Below are 25,431 nucleotides of genomic sequence, written 5' to 3'. Positions count from 1 at the left end.
AACTCATTAGACGCTGCCCTATTTCAGTGCTTTGATTTACTTCTAATGGTTCTTGTGAGACTTCAGCAGGACTTAGGGTTTGCTCCTGGATTATGCACTCAGGGATCTCTCCTGACTGGCATGAGGGACCCTATGAGATATTGGGTATCATACCTGGTCCGTGAGAAACTCCTGCTCTACTCTCTTTCTGGATACAGTTTTTAGCTTTAAAAAATAAGGGTCTCTTGCCACCCTTAGCCATTTCCAGATTTATTATGCACTTAGTTTTACTGAATTCCTTGATTAGTTCATGAGGGGCTCAGGAAACTCCATGTGCTGCTGGGCCTAGAAAGACAATACAGGGAGGAAAGTGATTTTCTTGCAAGCGGCGCACTTGGTTAAATCCCCGGCAACCCATGTCATTCCCGAACACCAGCAGCAGTGATTTTTGAATACAGAGTCAGGAGTCACCCCTGAGCATTGCCAGGTGAGACCCCAAACAAAACAAAAACCAACAACATATTGTGCTGAGCAACCCCCTGTCCGCCATACACAAGGCCAGGTCTAGAGTATTTGTGATATTTTCTTGGGTCTTAACTCTTGAATAACTAGAAATATGTGGCATTTTGGAAATGGACATTCTGTTCATGTCTTTCATATATTTGCCAAGTTATATCAGGAAAACATGGGGATTTACCTTTCACCTTTTCCCTGTCACTTATCCATGCCTCTGTCTCTGTCGGGGTAGGGCACTCTGGGATGAAGCCTGCGGTGATCTCCTGGCTGGAAGGAGGAGCCCTGAGGTCGGGGAGGAGAGGCATGTGTGCAGGTGAGTGTCTGAGGACCCTTCCTGGCTCAGGCCCTGTGCAGTGTATGGGTGTCCTGAGCATGTATGAAACACGCCTCTGAGATCGGGGCCCTGGTCTCCTGAATCCTTGGTTCTGTCCCGCATACACACTCCTCTTCATTCCCCTGGAATGTCAGTCACAGAATGATCCTGTAATTTGCTTCCATGGCTTTCGAATAAGTAAGACCATAACAGAGCTAGTTTGGATCTGAACGATAGTACAGCAGGGAATGCCTTGCAGTGCCTGAAGGTGATCTGTTCAATAATGTGTTCAATAACCTGGTTCTCCGAACATTACCAGGTCTGCTCAAAAACAAAAACAATACCTAGTGAAGAATTGCCAAGATCCTCACAGTTTTCCACTATCCGAATCTTTTCTTTAGTGTGGGACTCTTTGGAATTTGAGAACCACAGAGATGTACTCTTAACTACATGGCATCATTTTGCTACATTTTTTGACAAGTGCTTGAATTGCATGTTTTGTTCAGTTTCAGAACTGAAACCGCGGCTTCAGGATTTGGCATTACAGCACTTTGATTTGGGAATGGGGTCCGCAAGTACGAGTGAGTTGGTAAGATTCGCTAATTCAGAATAAATATTATTATGCCAGCAGGAGTGGACCAAGTATGTGATTGTTAAGGTGGAAGGCTGGGAATTGCAGGGAGGACTTCCAAAGCCTGATGCTTGGCGTAGAGGACCCTTAGCTTCACTAGGTGCTGAAATCAACCATGTTTAAAAATACTGTGAGTTTTGATTTGCTTGACAGTGGTTGTTGTTTAGAAAGCTAATTTCTGCGCCCTAGAGATGGTGCAGTGAGAAATATAATTGCTTTGCACATGGACGGATGTTCCTTACCCAGCACACCTTATAGACAGCATAGACCGACAAAACTGATCCTGGACACTGCATGGTGTGCCCCTCCACTCACCCAACCCCCAATAAATAGAAACTACAAAACAAAGGAAAAAAACTTCATTGATCCTGAAAGCCATCACTTGTGGTGAGAGCTTTGCAATGGCCACGTGGTCTGTCTCAGCTGTGGGACGATGCAGCGTTGTCTTCACCCCTGCATCACAGGTTCCACACTGAGCTTTAACCAAACCCACATGTGGATGTATTTCATTTTCTCTTGAAATGGATGCATCCGTTTTCTATAGAAGGAATTGTTTCCAGTTGTATTCCTTCATTAATTTAAAGGGGAGGAAGTCACAGAATTTACTGACTCTATATCCATCAATTTTGTGCGTCCAACTTACAGTAACATGAAGTTATTCAATAGTAAGACAATTCATATGTCAGTAATAGCATTTGTGCGGTGCATCAAAACCACATCTGAAGGGCTCAGATTTTTGACAGGAAGACTCAGTGAATTAGTCAATAATTAGAATCCTCTGTTGTTCTACAGGAAAGCTGCCACCCGGAGTGGAATGTCTCTGATCCTGCACTGTATGATAATGTCTCGAGAGAGCAGTCCTGCCCTCAGCCCCATGAGGACCCCGAGACAGGCGGGATGTCTTCTGAGGGTGATCAGAATGGCGAGAGCTACCTCACTCTGAAGAAGCCCTCTCCTGGAAAAAGTTCCTTGGAGTGTGTTATTCTCAGTTCACAGACACAAAATTCCCCAGTGGGGCACTTGCTATGGAAAGGAGCACTGTTTATAGTGAGTCCCTCACAGCAACATACCGTCAACCACAGTTACCGTGAGCAGAACCTATCTACATATAAGGAATGTGGGGGAGCCTCCCCATGTTTTCAGCACTGTGGTGTTCCCTTAGAAAACCACAGTGGACAGAATCCCCAGAAAAGTCAGCCCGGAGAACAAAGAGTGAGTCAAGGGTTATTCCATCATGACCATATGAATATAAATTCAGGAGTGAAACCTTTTTCATGTGAAGCATGTAGGAAGGCCTTCGATGAATCATCACATCTTATTATGCATAGGAGAATTCATACAGGAGAAAAAACTCATGAATGTCAGACATGTGGGAAGGCCTTTATTCAGACCTCTAGTCTTAACAGACCTATGAAAACTCATAGTGGAGAGAAGCCTTATATATGTCAGGTGTGTGGCAAGGCCTTTACTCAGTCGTCAAGCCTCAATAAACATGCATTTATTCACACTGGAGAGAAACCGTATATATGTAAGGAATGTGGAAAGGCCTTTGATAGACCCTCAAGACTTACTATACATAGAAGAATTCACACTGGAGAGAAACCGTATATATGTAAGGAATGTGGAAAGGCCTTTGCTAGAGCCTCAAGACTTACTATACATAGGAGAATTCACACTGGAGAGAAACCGTATATATGTAAGGAATGTGGGAAGGCCTTTACTGAATCCTCAAGCCGTAGTATACATAGGAGAATTCACACTGGAGAGAAACCATATATATGTAAGGAATGTGGAAAGGCCTTTGCTGTAGCCTCACGACTTAGTTTACATAGGAAAATTCACACTGGGGTGAAACCGTATATATGTAAGGAATGTGGAAATACCTTTGCTGACGCCTCAAGACTTAGTGTACATAGTAGAATTCACACTGGAGTAAAACCGTATATATGTAAGGAATGTGGAAAGGCCTTTACTTTGGCCTCAAGACTTAGTGAACATCGGAAAATTCACACTGGAGAGAGACCCTATGTATGTAAGGAATGTGGAAAGGCCTTTACTTTGGCCTCAAGTCTTAGTGCACATAGGAGAATTCACACTGGAGAGAAACCGTATATATGTAAGGAATGTGGAAAGTCCTTTGCTGGAGCCTCAAACCTTAGGGTACATAGGAGAATTCACACTGGAGACAAACCATATATATGTAAGGAATGCGGAAAGGCCTTTACTTCATCCCCACGATTGACTGCACATAGGAGAATTCACACTGGAGAGAAACCGTATATATGTAAGGAATGTGGGAAGGCCTTTGCTGAAGCCTCAACACTTCGTGTACATAGGAGAATTCACACTGGAGAGAAACCATATATATGTAAGCAATGTGGAAAGGCCTTTATTGGAGCCTCAAGACTTAGTTCACATATGAAAATTCATCTCAGAGTGAAACCTCATCAGTGTCGGACATGTAGGAAGTCATTCACACGGTTCTATTCTCTTACTCTACACATGAGAATTCATAATGGTGAGAAACCTTAGATATGTGTGGAGTGCGGGAAGGCCTTTACTTCATCCTCACAATTGACTGTACATAGGAGAATTCACAGTGGAGAGAAACCGTATATTTGTATGGAATGTGGGAAGTCCTTTGCTGAAGCCTGCTGATTTTCACCCGGACTGCACCTATGCCAGTATTCTTGTGCTTGGATTTGCTTGTGTGTTAACTTGTAAATAATGGGTCGTGGTGATGAAAATAAGGAGGAAGGTGACTGAATAAACAGGTACAGAAACACCTTCCTGCTAAGAGCTGTCATGTCTCACTACTCTGTTATTGTTTGCTATGCTTCCGGCTTGGCCCAGAGGGGCTGGTTAGCGGGAATTATGGCAGAAATCAACCAAGATGCAGCATTGAATACTTTGAAAATGGAAAAACAGGTAAACCTTCATTCTTCAGTCTTCCCTGGGTTAGGATTTGGAATGCTTCAGCACCCTGCAAATCCCGGTTTGGGAAACAGAGCGTCAGGTCATGCCTACTTGTATCGTGCATTCACGTTTGTTTCTTACTTGTTCTGGATATCCAGGCTTTAGTGGATGTGGAGCTTTTTAGGGATGCATTGGAGGCTGTTCTGTGGCTCAGGTGTCATGGGTGAGAGTGCGTTTTCCTGAGGGCCCCTGCAGCCACGATCACATCCAGGTCCAAGATGGCACTGGGACGGTGGGCACATGGACTTCAGGCCTTGGTGTGAGGAGCCTGCAGAGAGTGGGGGGTCTTTGCGATTTCATTCCTCCCTACTCGAGACTGCGAAGGACCCTGTTTGGAGCCTTTGGACTGGACATAACACTTATCGAAGCTCCAGATATGTTCACGGGAAGCCCCCACAAGAAAGGGACATTTTTGCCATCGGTCATTTTCATTGGCTTCAGTGCTGGGTTTGGGACTTTGGCGTGTGTTTGGACAAGTGGGAGGTATTTTCCTCTGAAAATTTACTCTTTGGGTTATTTTATTTATTTTTTTTTTGCTTTTTGGGTCACACTCAGTGTTTCACATGGGTTTCTCCCGACTTATGCACTCAGGAATTACTCCTGGTAAAGCTCAGGGGACCATATTGTTGCTGAAATTTGAATTGGGTTGGTCACGTGCAAGTCAAATGTCCTACCCGCTCTGCTATCACTTCAGCCCCTCTTTGGATTAATTTTAATAGCTGCTTTTATTCAGGGTAGTTGGAAGGGATTCTTTGATGCTCAAGGTTTACTTCTGGTTGTGAATCTCAGGAATTATTCTGTGGTGCTACTGGGTACCTATGGGATGGGGAGGTTTGTCCTGGATCAGCAAGGCAAGCATCCTAGTCGCTTCACAGTGAGTCCAACCCCACTATTGGTGTTTTTTCTCCATATATAGAATTTCTACTTCCCGGGAGTATGGTACCGCCAGCAGGTCAATCTGTGCCTGTAAGTTGAGTGCATCAGCAGCCTGATGGCACCATCAGACTTCCAGATACTCCAAAATTGCTGCTGTACCTTTTGCCAGACTCCAAAAACTTTGGACAAAGTCTCCCAAGAAAGTAAACGGCCAAAAGTTAGGTATGTGCGAGACACACCAACAAACCATTTCCAGCTCAGCTATATAATTGGAGGCAAGGTCTCTCTGGTTCCTGATGAAACTGCTTAAAGGTTATGATCCCAAAGACTCAGAGACAAATCTTGGAACCTAGCTGCTTTTTGCAGAGATGCGCCCGGTTCCAGCAATGAGCTACCGGCGACAGACCACCACAAGGGGGGAAGGGTGTGTGTCTCTGCCTGATCCCACTTGGTGGCTCGGTGGCCACCATCTCCCAGAGGCCATTGGACAGACAGGTTTGGGCCTGCAGTGACAAGACATGCGGGGTCTCATGGGATTGGGGTGGACTCTGCCCTTTCCTCCCCATCTCAATGAGACCCCGAGTCGCTGCCCATGTACGGACTCTCTGGCTCTTGATCACTCGGCCATGATCCCAGAGTCTCAGAAACAAATCTCGGAACCCAGCAGCTTTCAGCAAAATGTGTCTGGTCCCCACAGTAGGTTACCAAAGCTGGGTATTTCAGGTGGCAATAGGTTTCATGCCTGGCGGTTCAGTGGCCGCCATCTCTAAGGGCTTCTGCACAGTTAGGTTTGGGACTGCAGTAAGGAGACATGCAGGGCCTAACAGGATGGTGGTGGACCCGGCCCTTTTTTCCCCACCCCAAATAAAACCCCGGGTTGTCTGGCACCTACGATTGACCTCTGTGGCTTGTGATCAAGGTACGTAATGACCATGATCCCAGAGATTCAGAGACAAATCTCGAAACCCAGCGCCTTTTATCAGAAATGTCTCTGGACCCTGCAGTAGGTTACTGTCCCAGATCCACCCCAGGGGGAATTGGTGCTGTCCCTCCAACTGCTCCCCCTTGTCGGCTTGGTGGCCTCCATCCTCCAAAGGCCTTTGGAAAGTCTGGTTTGGGCCCACACTCACGAAGATACGTGGGGCCTCTCAGGATGGGGTGGAGCTGGTCAATTCCTCCCCACCCCAACAAGAGCCTAAGTCATTCCCACGAACCACCTCTCTGGCTCTTGATAAAGCAGTTTAATGGCCATAATCCCACAGACTCAGGAACAAATCTCGGAACCCAGCAGGTTTTGGCAGAAATCCCTCCAGATTTAGTTGTTAAAATTTCAGAATTCCAAAATCATATGTTATTTATAACCAGCAATCGAAAAAGGATTGTCTACTGTTGTGCTTTTGCCAGATCTGAGTGCTGGGGTAAAATCCCAAATAATAATGGTGGGTCTTGAGCCAAATTTTGAATGTAATCAAAGTAGAGAGAAGAATGTGGAAATTATCCGCCCCACAGGTAGGAGGAGGCTGTGAAATGGCGGTATACTTGGGTTTTTACTGGTGTAAAATGGGCACGGTGAAGGGACGGGTGTTTCATTGTATGACCGATACTTAAACCTGAAAGTTTTGCAATTGCTCTCCCATTTTTTCCCGTTTTCTCCCATTTATTTAGAAATGGCCAGAGCAATTGTAGAGCAAGTAGGATGCTTGCCTTGCATGTGGCCAACACAGGAGTCCTCCAGTCCACATCTTTGAGTTAATCATTGGACATTGAGTGTCCCCTTCTCATTCCTAGAACATATTATGTGGGGGTGTGGCATGGGGTAGGGGTGTCTTCTCCCTGGAGTTGTTCATTACGGAGAGATCCTGTGTTTGCCCTCTTGACTTGGTTGTCATTCTTCCTCATCTCTCAGGTATGTCGAGTAGTCCATGTGTTTCAAGGCCCTTGTTTTCCCGGCTGTAAAACAAGCCTGAATTTTCACCTAAAGGGTTGGGTGCTCTTTCTGGACTCCGCTCAGTCAATGTGACACCTTGCATATCTTGGCCTTTGGATCATTGCCTTGGTTTTTTGAATATGGGAAGAAATTTAGTTTTCTTTTGTTTTGGGTCCTGGGGATGCTCAGCAGTTATTGCTGGTGGTTCTTGTAAGTTGCTTTTGGCAGTGTTCAAGGATCAACCCCTGTCAATCTCATGCAAGGCAAATGCATACCTGCTGTACGCTTGTACGCACCAAAAAATGTTTTATTGTGTGTATGCTAAATTGTCACTGTGAGCCCATAGTGAAGTTAAGTCGGACCAGAACAGCAGTGCATCACGGTGGGTGCTCGCCTTACAGATGCCGCCTACCTTCGATGTCCAGCATCCCCTATGGTATCCCAAGCATCACTGGGTCTGATTAAAAGCAAAATCCAAAAGGATTTTTTGGGGGATTGCTGAGCTCCTCCATCCCCACAACCACATCTATGGTCTCAGCTTCACGGGAAAAATATCAGAGCCTAATGCTGGGACTAGAGGGTCTTTAACCTCAGTGGGTCCTGAAATATGGAAATTTATTTTATTGTATTGTTTTTTAAAGTTTTCATTAAAGTGCCAGTATTTTCAAAGTTATTGATAGTTGTATTTAGGCGTACAATAATTGAACGCCAATCCCTGCATCAGCTTCCCTCCACCCGTGTTCCCATATTCCGTCCCCACCCCAGTCCCCACTCTACCCTTGCCTGTCATCTGGACAAGCACATGAGTAGGTTTCAGTGGTCACAGCTTAGATCTCTTGTTTTCAGTTCTGTTGCATCTGTGTTTTGGGTAAATGGCTACATCCCTCACTCATGTCACTGGCATAAATTAATCCCTGATCCCTGTAAACTTCTGGCTCTCTTCCTCCCCAAATTTCTTTCCTTCTTTGTCCGGCTTCTCTCTAAACACTGGAATCAGGGATGATTTAAGCAGCCCCTTTACAGTACATTTCCACATCCCGTGTTCGGTATTCCACAGATGAGTGAACATCATCCTGTTTTTGTTTCATTTTCTGGCTAACTTCACTCAAGATGGTATCTTCCAGTTTCAACCGTGTTGCTGCATAAAAGCAGTAATAATAAAACCTAAAAAATATATCACTTGATTCCCCTTTATTCATCGATTAATTAGAGTGGATGCCAGTAACTTCTCCATGCCTGCCTGTTGTGTGGTAGTGTAGCCCAATGGCATCTGTTTGTTCTAGGAACATGCAGAGCCCCAAACCAATCATTCAGGGTCTTAACAAAGAAGTCTGACCATCTTGTAGGTGGGTGTCCACGCGATCTTTTTGACGTCCCGTGGAATCTAGTCAGTAATGGCTCTAGGCCAGTGGTTGTCTGTAAACCTCATTACGTGTCCAGCCCATCTGATTTTTGATGCCTAGGCAGATGAGACAGCGTCCCTGATTCTTGACCATTGACGGAGATCAGAACTCCAGATTATATCTCTCATTTGAGTGATGTGTGATATTCCAAGCATAGCTCTTACGATTCCTCTTTGAGAGACCTGAGTAGCGTTCTCATCTTGTTTTCGTAGGGCCCAGGTCTCTAAGGCATATGTTAATGGAGGAAGCACAGTGGAATCAAAGAGATGTGCTCAAAGCTGGAGGTTCTTTGTCCTCTTAGTTATTTCTTCAATGCTCTTGAAGGCATTCCAAGCCGCTCTCTTCTTCCTGCATATCTCAGGTACCAGGTCATTCATCATGTTTCTTTCTCGAACTAGGTATATATAACTGTTGCATTCAGAGATGGTGGTGCATTGAGAGCGAATGGAGTGTCAGGAACGAGGCTGTTTCTCATAACCATTGTCTTCATAAGATTCAGCTGTAGTCCGACTTTTCCACACTCATAGTCGAAGTAGGTCAGCATTTGTGCCGCTTGGCTGATGTTTGGTGTTATTAGAACGATGTCATCAGCAAAGCGGAGGTGGTGTAGTTGCCGACCATCTATCTTAACTTCCATTCCTTCCCATTCCCATCATCGCATGATGTTCTCGATGGTGGCTCTGAAGAGTTTTGGTGAAATGGTATCATCCTGCCCAACCCCTCTCTCGACATGGATAATTACTTCTTTGTGGAATGGTTAGATCCTGGTAGTGAATCCTCAATACAGCTCAGGGAGGATCCTGATGTATTGAGTTTGTACACCCTGATTGGCTAGGGCTTCTATGACCGCTTCCATCTCAACAGAAAAAAGGCCTTCTTTAAATCAATGAACGTTAGACAGAGCGGCATCTTGAACTCCTGAGAAACCTCAATGAGCTTAGTAATCTTGTGGATATTTTAGATGGCACTGAATGCTTTTCGGAACCCGGCTTGTTCACATGGTTGTTCTTCATCTAGTGTTCTGCTAATCCTATTCAAGATGACTTGAGTGAACAGTTTGCAGATGACAATAGGCAGTTTGGGCGATAGTTGCCAATGTTGTGGATGTCTCCCTTCTTTTATAGTAGTACAGTCTTGCTGGTTTTCCATTGGGATGGAACCTTGCATTCAGACAGGTAGCGTGTGAAGAGCCGAGCCAGTGTATTGATGAGTACTGATGGTAAGTTCTTCAGGTGTTCAGGTCTGATCGTGTCTGGGCTAGGTGCTCTTTGTTTCTTTACCAAAGAGATGGCGTGTTGAATTTTGGAAGGGAGAACATTGGGAACAATATGTCAATCGTGCAGAATGTGGTATGTGGGAAAGTTGACGTGGCTATTAAAGAGAGCTGAGTAGAAGTCATGAATAATCTTCTCCATTGCCCTTCTTGAAGATGAGATAGATCCATCAGGATGTTGGAGGGTAGTCATCTTGATCTTGTAGTTGGCGATCACAGGCGGGCATTACGAAGGCTTTTCCCGGCTTCTGCCGCATCTACCAGCATTGCTGTTCTCCTGTCTTTGAGGTCATCCTTGATGGCTTCTCTGCATTGTTTTGTGAGCTTGGACGTTCGCTTGCTGTTTCCTGAGGCATGTGCCAAGCCACGTTGGCGAATAAGTTCAAGAGTGTTCGAAGAAAGGCGGTTTTTTCGTGGTTATCGCTCTCGGCCCTGAGAGTTCCAGCAGCAGGAATCCCTGAGCAATGCTGGTGTGAGCCTCTCCCCACCTAAGTATATAGAACAAGATAACAGAAAACTCATTGATCTTCGAGAGGAATCTGCTGCAGGTGAGATATTTTCAAAGGTCTGTCTCGGCTATGTGGGGATGCATCATTGCCTTCGCACGTGTATCCCACTAAGCTATCCCACTAAGCTCCACACTAAGCTAGTACCAAACCCAGTTTCGGGCCCCCTTTTTTTTTTTACTCTAAACTGGTGCTTCAATTTTCTGCAGAGGGAGTTATTTCCACTTACTGTGTCTGTTCTTTGAGTTGGAAAAAATTACACAGCTATGTGACCTGCTGTCAGTCTATTTTCCTTGTCCATCTTGCTGAAACCGTAGGTCTTTGCCTGGAAAATCCATCCACGTGTCAGAATTGCAAGCGAGTTGGGTAAATGTTAGAAACCAACCTGCAAGTCTAGAATTTTTTTGACGAGAAGACTATCAGGCACAGCACAGTAATTGGAAGTCTTCTCTGCTGTTCTTCGGGTAGCAGCAGCCCAGGTGGAATTCTTCTGGTCATGCACACTGTGACAAAATCTCGAGTGAGCTGTTATGCCTTCAACCCCATGAGGATGCCAAGACAGGTGGGATGTCTTCTGTGGGTTACCAGTAGGAAGTGAGCGCCCACGCTGCAAACAAGCGCTCCCCTGGGACAAGCTACTCAGAGACTGTTCTGCTCAGTCCATGGACACAAACCACTCCAGGGGAGAAGCCCCTGAACTGTGGGAGAGTCACTGTTTATAGTGAGTCCAGTTATGTACCAGTTATGTACCCTACAAGATATGAAGACTGGATTTGGACCAAGGTTACCCAAGTGAAAGAAAGCTCTCACACTCTTTGGCTCTCCATACAGCCCCATGATCATGTCGGAAAGCTTCCTGAGTGCAAAACCAGGAGAACCTCTGCGCGTTGCTGAATTTGTTGCCCCCAAACCATGAACAAACCAAATAAAACCAAAACAGCCTCAGTCCCTTATTGAAGGATTATCTCACCCCAACGTGGGTGTTTCTGAGCTGTATCTTTCTGTATTATTGCTGCCTCTTCCTCGTAGAAGAGGATTGGGTACCCTCAGAACGTAGGGTGATGAGGTGTGGGTTGCCCATAGCAGGAAATATTTCTAAATGGTTTCGTAACAGACATAACAAAGTGGCTTCAGATGTTTTTTTATCTCAGAGTGTCACAGTCACTGTCCTCCCATTGTTCATTGATTTGCTCAAGGGGGCCCAGTAACATTGTGAGACTTGTTACCGTGTTTGGCATATCAAATACATCACGGGTAGCTTGCCAGACTTTGCCGTGTGGGCATGAAACTCTTGTGAACTTGCCGAGAGCGTGGAGGAATCGAACCCAGGTGGCCATGTCGGCCACATGCAAGGCAAACACCCTACCCGCTGTGCTATCGCTCCAGCCTTGCAGCTTTGTCTTCCTCTGTCCACATCAGGTTCAATCCTCTGCACCCCTCTTGGTCTAGAGGCAAAGATGAGCAGCCCACTCAACTCTCGAGGTGATTCAGCCATGTATCCCACAAGATCTGAAGGCTGGAATCAAATGCTGGTCACCTATGTGAGAGACTCGCACCCTCAAGGCTCTCTGACCACTGCCCCTTTGAAGCTCCGTGCTTGATCTTTAATTACCCCATACTTAACACAGAAGCAAACCTAAGGGTGAAAATTCTTAGAGAAATGGGCCTGGAGAGGGACGGAATCGCTCACAGCTCCATCTCATGGCGTTTCAGCATAACTTCCGCGGTCCAAATTTTCCCATGTTTAAGATTTTCAGCCCTTCTCTTTGCTTACATATAAAGTATGGGGTCATTAAGGATCCAGCACCCATCTTGGGATGCTGCAACGGGAGCAGAGCGGATAGGGCTTTTGCCTTGCATCCATAGGACCCGGGTATAGTCATAGACTTCCCCTACAGTTCTTTAGTCATGCCTATAGTGATTACTGAGTGCAGTCAGGAGAAGGCCCTGAGCATATCCGGGTGTGGTCACAACCATAAAGGAACAAACAAGAAAGAAAAGTAAAAAACAGAGCTTCAGTTCCTTGATGGCGAATTCCATCACCCCGACTTGAGGGTGTCAGAACTGTATATTCTTCCTTTCCCCACAACGGTGTAGAAGACAGAGTATCCTCATAATGTGGAGTGATCGGATGTAGGTTGCCCATAACAGGAAACATTCAAAGGGCTCGGTCACAGGCATCACAAGGTGCATTCAGAACCTTTCTTGTACAGAGAGAAAAGAACAATTAATGTGAGAAAATAACCTTGCCCTGCTCATTAAAGGTTCAGTTCAATCCTCTGCACCCTTCCAGGTTTAGAGACAAAGCTAGGGCAACCCACTTGACCCCCAAGGCTATTCAGCTATCCAACCCACAAAGATCTGAGGCTGGAATCGAACCCAGATTACTCAAGTGAAAGACAAGCAACCGCAGGCTTTCCTTCCTACTGCTGCACCTGTGGAAGAGGCTTGCTTGATCCTTTATTACCCCATACTGAACACTGAAGCAAAACCAAGGGTGGAAAATTCTTAGAGAAACGAGCACGTTTTGTTAATTTATGTTTCCCAGATGAAAGCGATCTTTCTATGTCTGTCCCTTTCTTTCAGACTAACATCCAAGAATAGCCGAGACAAGCGCAAGGAGGTTTACTCCATGGCATGGAGGCCAGCTGCACACGCTAGGGAAAAAGGCAGCTCAGATAGAGAAGGAGCACCAAATAAAAGGTGCTGGGAGGATCCTCCAAAGATGGGAGATGCATGCTGAAATTTAACTTTAGACGGAACATGATTGCCACTCAATGCCTCATTTGCAAACCACAGCTCCCAAAAGGAGAGAGAGAACAAAAGGGAATGCCCTGCCACAGAGGCAGGGGGGGATAGGGGGGATGGGAATGGGAGGACTAACTGGGATCAGTGGTGGTGGAGGGATGGGTACTCGATAATTGTATAAATGAAACCCAAGCAGAAAAATTTGTAAGTCTACAACTGTACCTGATGGTGATTCACTAATGAAAATAAATAAATAAATAAATAAATAAATAAATAAATAAAAGGTAAAGGTAAAGGCCCTCCCGTTGTTCATCGATTTGCTCGAGTGGGCCCAGTAACGTCTCCATTGGAGACTTTGTTGTTACTGTGTTTGGCATATCGAATACGTCATGGGGAGCTTGCCAGGCTCTGCCACGCGGGCGAGATACTCTCGGTAGCTTGCCGGGCTCTCCGAGAGGGGCAGAGGAATCGAACTAGGATCGGCCACGTTGGCTGCCTGCAAGGCAAACGCCCAAACGATCCCGGATAGGGACAGAAACTCCCACAGCGCCATCTCGTGGTGTATCACCAGAACTGCCGTGGCCCAGCTTCCCCATGCTTTAGATTTCCAGCCCATTTCTTTGCTTCAATGTTAGGAATAGGGTCATTAAGGATCAAGCAAGCCACTTGGGTCGCTGCAGCGGGAGCAGAGCGGTTAGTGCTCTTGGCTTGCAGTCACAGGCCCCGGTCCTTTCTCTGGCTCTCCATACAGCCCCACCATCATGCCGGATTCCTGAATGCAACATCAGGAGAACCTCTGCTGTTGCTGGATTTGTGTCCCCCAAACTATGAACAAACCAAATACAACCAAAACAGCCCCAGCCCCTTATTGCGGGATTCCCTAACCCCAATGTGGGGTTTTCTGAGCTGTATCTTGCTGTATCCATGCTGCCTCTTCCTTGTAGTAGAGGTTTGGGCTCCCTCAGAATGTGGGGTGCTGGGGTGTGGGTTGCCCATAACAGGAAATATTTCTCAATGGCTTGGTCACAGACATAGCAAAGTGGCTTCAGAAGGTTTCTAGCTCAGTGAAGAGAATAAAAATGAAACTAAATGACTTTGCCTTGCACTTTCAACGTCAGTTCAATCCTCTGCACCCCTCGTGGTCCAGAGACAAAGCGGGATCAACCCACTCGATCCCCAAGAAGATTCTTTCTTTGGCTCTTCATTGAGCCCCACCATCATGTCGGAGTGATTCCTGAGTGCAGAGCCAGGAGTAACCCTGAGCATTGCTGGTGTTGGGTCTCCAAACCATGAACAAACCAAATAAAACCAAAACAGCCTCAGTCCCGTGATGGCAGATTCCACCACCCTAACTTCGTTGGTTTTGAGCTGTATCTTGCTGTATCCCTGACCCCTTTTCTATGTAGAAGAGGGTTGGGGTATCCTCAGAAAGTGGGGTGATGACATGTGGAGTTGACTATAACTGGAGACCTTTCCAAAGAGCTGGGCCACAGACAGAGCAAAGAGGGCTCATAACTTTTCTTGTTCAAAGTGAACAGAACAATGACAAAATAATCTCACCCTGCTTGTAACCGACCAGATTCAATCCCAGGATCACCTGGACTCAGGATCATTTTATGGGGTACTGTGATTGGAATCCAGGTGGGCTGTGTGTGACCAGCTTCTTCTCCCATGCTGTTCTATCATTCCATATATATATGTATGTATGTTTGTTGGTGGTACACACCAGGCAGTGCGCAGGGCTTACTCCTGGATTTTCAATTTGATGGTGCTCAGGGGACCATTGGGAGTTCTGCGGATTGAACCCAGATTGACCACATACAAGGCAAGCGCCCAAGCCACTGTACTACCCCTCTTGTCCATACTCTGGATTTGAAATTGTGTTTCTCAAACTGCCTCCTGTGTTTTTTCTTGTAGGCAAGAGTCCACTGGTCAGGCGTATTCATGAGGTAGTGTGTTGGTTGGACAGTGCTCTCTGATGGTCTTACCGGGCTTTTCCACTTTCCAGTGTTTGTCCAGTTCTCTGGGCTGGTGCTAGACCAGTTCCTCTCTGCATTTCCAGGGCTGGCTTCAGAATCACTGCTTCACCCATTCTTGATTACTTCCTCACGAAACTCAATGTCAGGTGCCATGTACCAACTTGCCTGTTTGATCTTGAATCAAACCATATGTGTTTTTCCTGATGGACTGTGTTTGAGAGCATTGTTTCAATGGTTGACTAACCAGTACAGAATCAGGACTCTGGTCCTTACCCCCAGCCCCCCACTGTGACCCACCACTCCAGCAGCTACGTCTCCAATACTTTATCCAGTCCAGCCACCTAAGAGCACCAACTCACCTGGATGGTCACAGATGGTCTCTCTGCATCTGGCCCTTTAAGGATCCTGGCGGGTGCAGAAGTGATGTCACAGAACTGGTGCTTTCAGCATCCTTTCTATTCTAGTGGTTGCCTGGCTCAGGCCACCATTGGTGTCATGGGTGGAGGAGGAATTGATGGCTCTTTTGATAGGGGCACTGTGGAGGCCGATTTTGTGGCCCGACACTAGCGGCCTCCAAGTCTCCTGCACTGTGAGTGGCAGAGCTGGTGCACCTGCGGGCACGATTTTGCACTTCTTTTTCACTCGTATCTGATATCCAGGCGGTTTCTGAGGTATAGCAAAGGATTTAGGGGGACCTAGAGGCTTTGGGCAGTGGAGTGGGGCCTGTGCCAGGGTGCAAGTTTCGCATGTGTGAGCAAGTGGTTGGGTGAGGTTTGCAAGTGAAACTTTTTTTTTTTTGGCTTTTTGGGTCACACACGGCGATGCACAGGGGTTACTCCTGGCTCTGCACTCAGGAGTTACTCCTGATGGTTCTCAAGGGACCATATGGGATGCTGGGGATCAAACCTGGGTCGGCCACGTGCAAGGCAAACACCCTACCCACTGTGCTATCTCTCCAGCCCCTTTGTGTTTTTTTTTAAGAGAAATAGTTGATTTCTGGGTTGTATGGTGGTGTTCTCGAAGCCTTGGTTAGGGTCACTCCTGATGCGGTGGAAATAATTAAGTTAGAAAGGGCCAGAGCAATAGTACAGCCAGTAGGGTGCTTGCATTGTACGCGGCCAACTCAAGTTCCATCTACACCTGGTATTTCACATAGTCCCTCAGCCCCAGTAGGACTGAGCCCTGATCCCAGAGCTGCAGTAACCCGTGAGCACTGCCAGTTGTGGTCCAAAATTGAAACACATGGACACACAGAGACAAACACACACATACGATGTGAGAACAATAAAAAGGACTACTAGTATTTAAGAGAAAATACGGATTTCTGCAGCATAAAAAACAAAGAAAAGGGGGCCTAAGGACTTGCTTTAAATGTTTCACTCTAGAATTTGTCTTTACATATGAGTGTTGGATATGTACCCTAAGTGTTTCAGAATTGGTCAGTGAATTGCCAACTTTTCTTCCCCTCAGAGAAGGTTACTCTTTAGAGCACTTAGAGCACTCCCAGTCCCCCGAGTTTATCTTTAACTTATAAGTCAAACATTCTGGTGACTTTGCTCTTTGTATCTGTAGTCATTTATTTGCATTTCTCTTTCCCCTCTAACATATATAAAGTATAATCTATTACTATAGAGCAATGCTCTTTGCTTCAAAAAGGAATAAAGTTAATATGAAGTGCTTAATATTTGAGGTTTAATTGACTTTAAAATATATTTACTTCTGGGCATTCATCATAATTACTTGACTCAGGCTTCACTTACTGTATTTTCTAACTCCAGAAAACTGGATCCAACCGAGAATCTCTGGTTTGACCTGGGGCAAGCATCAAAGCTACATTGGCTTCAGTATCTAGAATCAGTCTAGAAATCATAAAGTACGGTGTAGTTTCTAATTCGTCATGACCTAAAAGACCAGACCCCATTGGGTAACAAGACTAAGCGCTCCATGTGGAATTTATGGAAAAAACGCACAGTCATCTTTTAACATTAGTTCCTGGACCCAGAGATGTAATTTTTGGAATGTTTCTTATTGTGTGTATCCAGATAACTGCAAATATTGATAAGAAGTAAACTTGATTCTTTAATACGTACACATACGGAAAGAGCAAAGCAACACAGATCTTGTAACCCCCGAGTGAATTTATCAGACAGAACATCTCCTTGAGTTAATTCCCCCACCCCGACCCCCCCAAAGAATTGCCTCTGTTGAAAAGCTTGACCTCTGTAAATGGTAAATCACAATACATGCAGTCCTGTACCTCGATCTCCCTCAGATGTTCTATAAGTATGCTATTCGGTTCTGAATTAAGGGATCACTGTGCTCTGGTCCATCTGCCATCAGTTGTTGTGGTCCCCGTGTCTTTGTTTCTCTGGAGAGCGGAACACCAGACACCTCATACTATGGGACCTACCAATTCAGTATTCTTCACATCTGGCAACCTGGGAAGGGTGCCTCAGAATTCACACTTGAGTATTTGTTGTTCTTGTTTCCTTTCATTAGAGTTACCTTTTGACGTTGCAGTATTTTTGGTAAACACCCTTCTTTGTCTGTGGCTTATTCCTACGTCCGAGCTAAAGGATCACTTCTGGCAGAGGTCTGGAGCCCATATATGTGCTAGTGTATTGAACCTGGGTCAGTCAAGTGCAAGGTGAATGTTTTATCTGCTGTATTACCACACCAATCCACAAGATTTTATATTCATGGTTTAAAAGTAGACCCAAGGGGTATGGTTGCCGCCAGCAGGTCAGTCTGTACCTGTTAGGCGAGTGCATCAGCAGCCTGATGGCGACTTCAGACTTCCAGATACCCGAAAATTGCTGCTGTGCCTTTAGCCAGACCCCAAAAATTTGGGGCAAAGCTTAACCAAGAATGTAAACGGCCAAAAGTTAGGTATGTGGGAGACACACCCACAAACCACCTCCGGCTCAGCTATAGAATTGGAGGCATGGCCTCTCTGGTTCCTGATTGAACTGCTTAATGGCCATTATCCCAGAGACTCAGAAACAAATCTCGAAACCCAGAGGCTTTTGGCAGAAATGCGTCCGGTCCCTGCAGTAGGTTACCGGTGCTGGGCCAACCCAGGTGGGAAAAGGTTTCATGCCTTGGCCTGTTCCCCCTGGTGGCCCAGTGGACGCCATCCTTCAGAGGCCACTGGACAGTCAGGTTTGGGCCCACAGTAACGAGACACGCAGGACCTCACAGGATGGGGGTGGAGTCGGTCCTGTCCTCCCCACCACAACAAGACCCCAAGTCATCGCCCACAAACGGCCTGACTCCTGATGAAGATGCTTAATGGCCATGATCCCAGAGATTCAGAAACAAATCTCAAAACCCAGTGGCTTTAGGCAGAAATGTGTCCGGACCCCACAGTACGTTACTGTCACCTGGCCACCCCAGGGAGGAATGGGTGTTGTCACTCCGCCTACTCCCCCCTGGCGAATCAGTGGCTGTCATCCTCCAGAGGCCATTGGACAGTCAGGCTCAGGCCTGCAGTGACAAAACTTGTTGGGACTCACGGGATGGGGCGGGGGGAACCGGGCCTGTCCTCCCCACCCCAACGCGACCCCATCTCATCGCCCACGAACGGGCTCTCTGGCTCCTGATCAAGCTGCTTAACGGCCTTGCTCCCAGAGACTCAGAAACAAATCTCGAAACTCAGTGGCTTTTGGCAGAAATGCATCCAGACCCCGCAGTAGGTTACTGTTCCAGGGCCACCCCAGTGGGGAAAGGGTGTTGTCCCTCTGCCTGCTCCCCCCTGGCGGCTCAGTGGCTGTCATTCTCCAGAGGCCATTGGACGGACAGGTCTGGGCCCGCTGTGATGAGACATTTTGGGGTTCACGGGATGGGGGTGGAGATGGACCTGTCCTCCCCACCCCAATGAAACCCCAAGTCATTGTCCACGAACGGCCTTTCTGGCTCCTGATCAAGCTGCTTAACGGCCATGATCCCAGATACTCAGAAACAAATCTTGAAACCCAGCAGCTTTTGGCAGAAATGTGTCCGGACCCTGCAGTAGGTTGCTGTCGCTGGGCCACCCCAGGGGGGAAAGGGTTCTGTTTTTCCACCTGCTTCCTCCTGGCGGCTCAGTGGCCGTCATCCTCCAGAGGCCATTGGAGAGTCAGGCTTGGGCCCCCAGTGACGAAACTTGTTGGGCCTCAGGGGATGGGGGTGGAGCCGGGCTTGTCCTCCCCACCCCAATAAGACCCCAAGTCATCGCCCACAAATGGCCTTTCTGGCTCCTGATCAAGCTGCTCAACGGCCATGATCCCAGAGACTCAGGAGCAAATCTCAAAACCCAGTGGCTTTTGTCAGAAATCCCTCCAGATTTAAGTGTTAAAATTTTAGAATTTCAAAATCACATGGCCTTACTGCAGCCACACGACATCATATGTTTTTCATAACCAGCAATAGAACACAAATTGTCTACTGTTGCCTTTTCAGCAGATCTGAGTGTTGGGGTAAAATCTCAAATAATAATGGTGGGTCTGGTGTCGAAATATTGAATGTGATCAAAGTAGAGTAATGTGAAAATCATCTGCCCCACAGGTAGGGGGAGGGTGTGGGATGGGGGTATACTGGGGTTTTTGGTGGTGGAGAATGGGCACTGGTGAAGGTACGGGTGTTTCATTGTATGACCGAGACTTAAACCCGAAAGCTTTGTAACTTCTCACGGTGATTCAATAAATAAAATTGTAAAAAAATGAAAAAAAGTAAGGTGGAGTTCATGCACAATTCAATCAGCTAATCAGTGACTGAATAAATAGCAGTACTCCTACATTAAAAAAAGTAAACCCACTCCAGAAATTCCAGTTGTTAGACACACGTAAAATCATGGCTCATAGTAAACACCCTGGATATTTGGATAATTTTGTGATACAAGACGCTGTTTACATGGTTTTCAGAGCTGTTCCTGCAAAACAGGAGCAAGTGCTGGAGGAGGCTCATGTGATAATTCGGTATTACAGTAAATCAGGACCAGGATGGCGTAGGTCCAGCACATCAGATATGGGGCACCTGGGACTCACCCGAGTGCAGGAGTGACCTTGTTCCCTGGAAGACAGTTCCCAGGCCCATGACCCCGCCCATTATACAAGAGGGCAGCTGAAGGTTTGTCCACCCTGAGTCCCTGTGACTGCCCCCACGCAGAGCCACTAATGGGCCTGTTGTCACTGTGACCTGCAGGGGCCATCTCTGCATGGGAGCTCCTGGCCTAAGAGTTAGTCCCTGGCCTTAGGTACCTTCCTGTAGGGCCCTGAGTGGATTCCCGGGGCTCGGGCAGGGCTGTAGTTTCCTCCCCTGTAGGCTGAGACAAGCCCTCCTGTCCCAACAGGCAGCCTGGTCACAACCCACTTCTCTGTCCCCTGGAGAGGGAGGAGCATCTGGCAGTGTATCCCTGCGGATGGGTCTGTGAGCCAGTGACCAAGTGTCTGGCAAGTCACTACATTTCTTGCTCCAATGCAGGGACTTCCTGGTTGGGGGCGTGGCTGGCTCTGCTCCTCTGGTGCTCAGGGCTCAGGTCTTTCCATGGAGACTCCTGCTGATCTACAGGAAAAACAAAGGCAAGAGGTGGTGACGTGCCCTCTGCCACACCATCCTCAGGCATGAGAGCAACAAGATGACCCAGTCCAGTGACAGGAGCGCACAGGCTTCTCGGGTCTTGGGTTGTTTCAGGAAGGAGACGTGGGATGTGGCTCCGAGCCTGAGTGCCCGGCTCTCTGCTGTTTGAGGCCGTAGGGCTTCAAGCTCCTGGATCCAGGCATCTGTGCCAAGTTCGTGCTCCCCTTCTTCCCCCTTGGACTGTCCATCATGGAATGATCTGTGCTTTAATTTCCTGGCTTTGCCGTTAATCTTCCTTATCTGTCAGTTGTGTAGAATAGTCCATGGGAATCTCAGCCTTCAGTCTTCCTTTATGTGCCTCAGCAGGGTGGCTGTGGAGCCTGCAACTCCGGGTCCCCTTTTCTGGAGCAGTCAGAACCCCTCTGCCCTCTCTAACACCATGCTTATCTTTGCCCTAGGATCATTATATGTTTTTGAGTATCTAAGAAGTTTATCGTCGTTTAGGTTTTGGGCCCAGCCATAGTAATACACGACTCCTTGTGTGTCTCAGGTGTAACTCCTGGCTGTGCGCTCAGGAATTATACCCGAGGTGTTCAGGGATCTGAGATCTGAGCCTGTCTGCCTCAAGCTAAGCACATGGTCTCTCTCCTGTTCTTTCGTGTTCCTCTTAGTGATATTTTTGCCTCTGTGTTAAAGTAATGAATAAGTCCATATCAAAATTAGTTTGGATCAGGACATGGATAGCAGGGAGCGCACTTGCATTTTAGGCAGCTGACTGATTTTTGATCCCCTGCATTTAATGTGGTCCCAGTATCTGGTCTGGTCAAAATACAACACCCAAAAGCTAGTTTGGATAATGTCTAGGTCATCACAGTGATCACCCAAAATATCTACCCTTTTCTGTGGGCCTGTTTGGACTGTGAGAACTATCAAGATGTCCGCTATATGCTGTACCTCATTCTACTATCCAGTGAGTAACTCTTACATTCTGTTTTGTTTGATTTCAGAAATCAAACCCCAAATGTGGGATTCAGTATTACCACATTTTGATGCAGTACAACAGGATCATCGAGTACAAGTGAGCTGGAAAGGTTTGCATGTTCAGAATAAATTATTATGCCACTGGGATTTTCAGTGGACCAAGCATGTGGCTTGAATGGGGGCACCTGGCATCCTTTGCTGTCAGCAGATCTCCAGACTCTGGACATCACAGGGAGGAAATCCACAGCCTTATGCCAAGAGTAATAGGCTCTTAGCCTCAGTGGGTGATAAATTCAGTAATTTTAAGATTTAAAGGCATTCTGTTTTTTTTTCAATACCAAAATAATACTGAGTTTTTTTTTATAGAATGTAAGCACAGGTGAACATTGTTGAAAAGTACTGGGTTTTTGGCCCTAGTAGTAGTGTAGTGGGAAGTGCACTGCTTTGTCTAGGGATGGAACCAGGTTCTATACCCAGCACCCAATATGGTCCCCACAGCCCCACTAGGAGTGATCTATAAGCACTATTTTGTGTGACACTGCCCCAACAAATAAATACAAAAAACTCCCCAAAACCTCATTGATTAACATTAACTGACATTAACTCAATTAGGTTCGATGTCTTCAATGGCCCCTGTGTTCTCAGTTTTGTGGGGATTCAGCCTTGCTTTCATACATGCATCCCGAGTTCCATACTGAGTTACAACCGAACCCAGACTCTGGTTTATTTTTATTTGTTTGAAACTGGTGCTTCCATTTTCTGTATAGGAATTATTTTCACGTAATGTGTTCTTCATTGAGTTGAGAAAGAAATGGACAAGTTAATGACAAACACTTCTGTCAATTTTGCATGTCCTTCTTCCAAAAACATTTTGTCATTCAAGGAAAAGCCATACAGGTTTCGATAATTAGATTTGCCTGGTGGAAATGTTAGACACCAAACCTGCAGGGCTCGACATTTTTTTTGACATAGAGACTCTCAAGAAATCAAGAAATAATTAGAATCCTCCTCTGTTGTTCTCCACGGAAGCAGCCAGCCTCGATGGAATGTCTCTGATTCTATGCACTATAACAGTCTCTAAACACTGAATCAGGGATGATTTAAGCACACCCTTTACAGTACTTTTCTGCATCCAGTGTTCTGCGTTCCACAGATGGGTGCATCATTTTGTTTGTGTTTCTTTTTCTGGCTAACTTCACGCAACGCGTATCTTCATTCCGACCCTGTTGCTGCATAAAATCAGTAATTCTAAAACCTAAAAATACCTTATTTGTATTTATTTTTTTGCTTTTTGGGTCACACCCAGCGATGTTCAGTGGTTACTCTGGGCTCTCCACTCAGTAATTACTCCTAGCGATGCTTAAGGGACCATATGGGATATCCAAGATTGAACCCAGGTCGGCCGCATAAAAGACAAACATCCTACACCTGTAGTATGGCTCTGACCCCCCGAAATCTCTTTTTAATACAGAGGAAATACTGTGATTTTAGATCTAATATACAGCAAAGACAAGTGGCGATTGTTGAAAAGAACCTGATGGTGCAGCACTATTGATTTTGCGTTAGGAAGGGGACTTGCTTTGCACCAGGAATGAGACCTGGACTCCTTCCCAGCACCCCACATGTCCCTCAGAGCTCCAGCAGCAGGAATCCCTGAGCAGTGCTCGGTGTGACCTCCTCCCCACCTAAGTAAACAGAACAAGAAACAAAAACCTCATTGATCCTGGAGAGTAATCTGCTTCAGGTGAGATGTTTTCACAGTGTCCCTCTCGGGTGTGTGGGGATGCATCTTTGCCTTCGCACATGTATCCTGGGCTCCACACTGAGCTGGAACCAAACCCAGTCTCAGGTCCCTTTTATTTTCAGTCTAAACTGGTACTTCATTTTTCTGCAGAGGGAGTTATTTCCACTTACTGTGTCTGTTCATTGAGTTCAAAAAATTTATATAGCTCTGTAACCCCGCATCGGTCAATTTTTGCTTGTCCGTCTAATTGAAACATTAGCCGTTGCTTGGAAAATCCGGTCTCATGTCATAATTTCAATCAAGGGGGTTAAATGTTAGAAACCAACCCGCAGATGTGAATTTTCTGGACGAGTAGACTCTCAGGCACAGCAAACTAATTGGAAGCTTTCTCTGCTATTCCTCAGGGAAGCAACCAGCCTGGGTGGGTTGTCTGATCATGCACACTGTTACAGAATCTCGAGCAACCAGTTGTATCCTCAGCCCCGTGTGGATGCCAAGACAGGTGGGATGTCTTCTCTGGGTGACCAGAAGGAAGGGAGCGCCCTTGCTGCAAAGAAGCTTTCCCCTGGGAAAAGCTACTCAGAGACTGTTGTGCTCAGTCCATGGACACAAACCGTCCCAGGGGAGAAGCCCCTGGACGGTGGGAGAGGTCACAGTTTATAGAGAGTCCTTCACTCCAACAGTCTCCTAAATCACCATGGTACAAACCCGTCCATATGTAAGGAATGTGGGGGAGCCTTCCCAGGTCATCAACACCTTGACATCTCCTTTGAAACCCACAGAGGTGGACAGAATCCCCAGGAATGTCAGCAGCAAGAACAAACTTTGCGTCCAGCACTATCCCGGTGTGACCATGTGAACATCCACACAGGACTGAAACCATATACGTGTCAAGAATGTGGGAAGGTCTTCCATCAATCCTGATACCTTATTATAGCACAGCTGTAGGGCGTTTGCCTTGCACGCAGCCAACATGGCCGACCCGAGTTCGATTCCTCCGCCCCTCTCAGAGAGCCCGGCAAGCTACTGAGAGTATCTCGCCCACACGGTAGAGCCTGGCAAGCTCCCCGTGACGTATTCGATATGCCAGACACAGTAACAACAAAGTCTCCAATGGAGACCTTATTATACATAGCAGAGTTAATACTGGAGAGAAACCATGTAAGGACATGTAAGGACAGTGGGAAGCCCTTTGCTTCTTACTCAAGCCTTTTATTTTTTGTTTTTATTTATTTTATTTTATTTTGCTTTCTGGGTCACACCTTGAAATGCACAGCGTTTACTCCTGACTCTGCACTCAGGAGTTACTCCTGGCGGTACTCAAGGGACCATATGGGAAGATAGGACTCAAGCAAGGCAAATGCCCTACCTGCTGTGCTATCTCTCCAGTCCCTCAAGCCTTTTTTAAGCACAAGAAAATACATACTGGAGAAAAGCTTGTTATATGTGAGGTTTGTGGTAAACCTCTTCAGTACCTGTCACTCCTCATTACACATAGGGAAATTAAGAGTGGAAGAAACCTCATAAGTGTTTGTGTTTGGTAATGCCCTCACTCAATCCTCAGCCCTGACTCTGCATGTGAAAAATCATTCTGGAGAGAAGCCTTATATATGTCGGGAGTGTGTGAAGGTCTTTACTTGATCCGCAAAGCTTACAGTACATAGGAGAATTCACACTGGGGAGAAACTATATACATGTGCAGAATGCGGGGAGACCTTTGTTTACATCTCCACCCACTTACTACATCCTCAGATACTGCTCATATCAAAAGGCTTACACAACAAAACTTTATGTATGTAAAGAATGTGGGAAGACCTTCTTGTTTCCCTCTGATCTTTGGAAACATGGTCAAATTCATATTGAATGACTAATAAACATTTACAGTGTCAGAACAGGACCTCTCAGAAGAACCTCTTTTGTGTGGCCAAGGGAGTGGGGAGTGCAGAAAGTGTACTTCGTGGCTGCCACAAAAGTGGCACAAGCACAATGTTTTGAACATCTCAAATCTATGGAATCCCCAAAA

General features: G+C 46.4%; 1 protein-coding gene across 1 annotated transcript; it reads left to right on the top strand.

Annotated features, from left to right (window-relative positions):
• Window positions 1-2,780: 2,780 nt before the first annotated feature.
• Window positions 2,781-3,470, top strand: LOC130022096 (zinc finger protein 675-like; the record flags this gene model as incomplete). Its single annotated transcript, XM_056112828.1, has 1 exon — window positions 2,781-3,470. A coding segment is annotated over one exon (690 nt), but the record flags the coding sequence as incomplete, so codon positions are not given.
• Window positions 3,471-25,431: the final 21,961 nt, after the last annotated feature.

Source organism: Sorex fumeus, unplaced genomic scaffold (assembly GCF_029834395.1).
Source record: "Sorex fumeus unplaced genomic scaffold, SorFum_2.1 ptg000019l, whole genome shotgun sequence".
Taxonomy (NCBI): domain Eukaryota; kingdom Metazoa; phylum Chordata; class Mammalia; order Eulipotyphla; family Soricidae; genus Sorex; species Sorex fumeus.
Note: the sequence above shows the minus strand (reverse complement) of the source record. Positions and strands in the feature narration are given on the sequence as shown.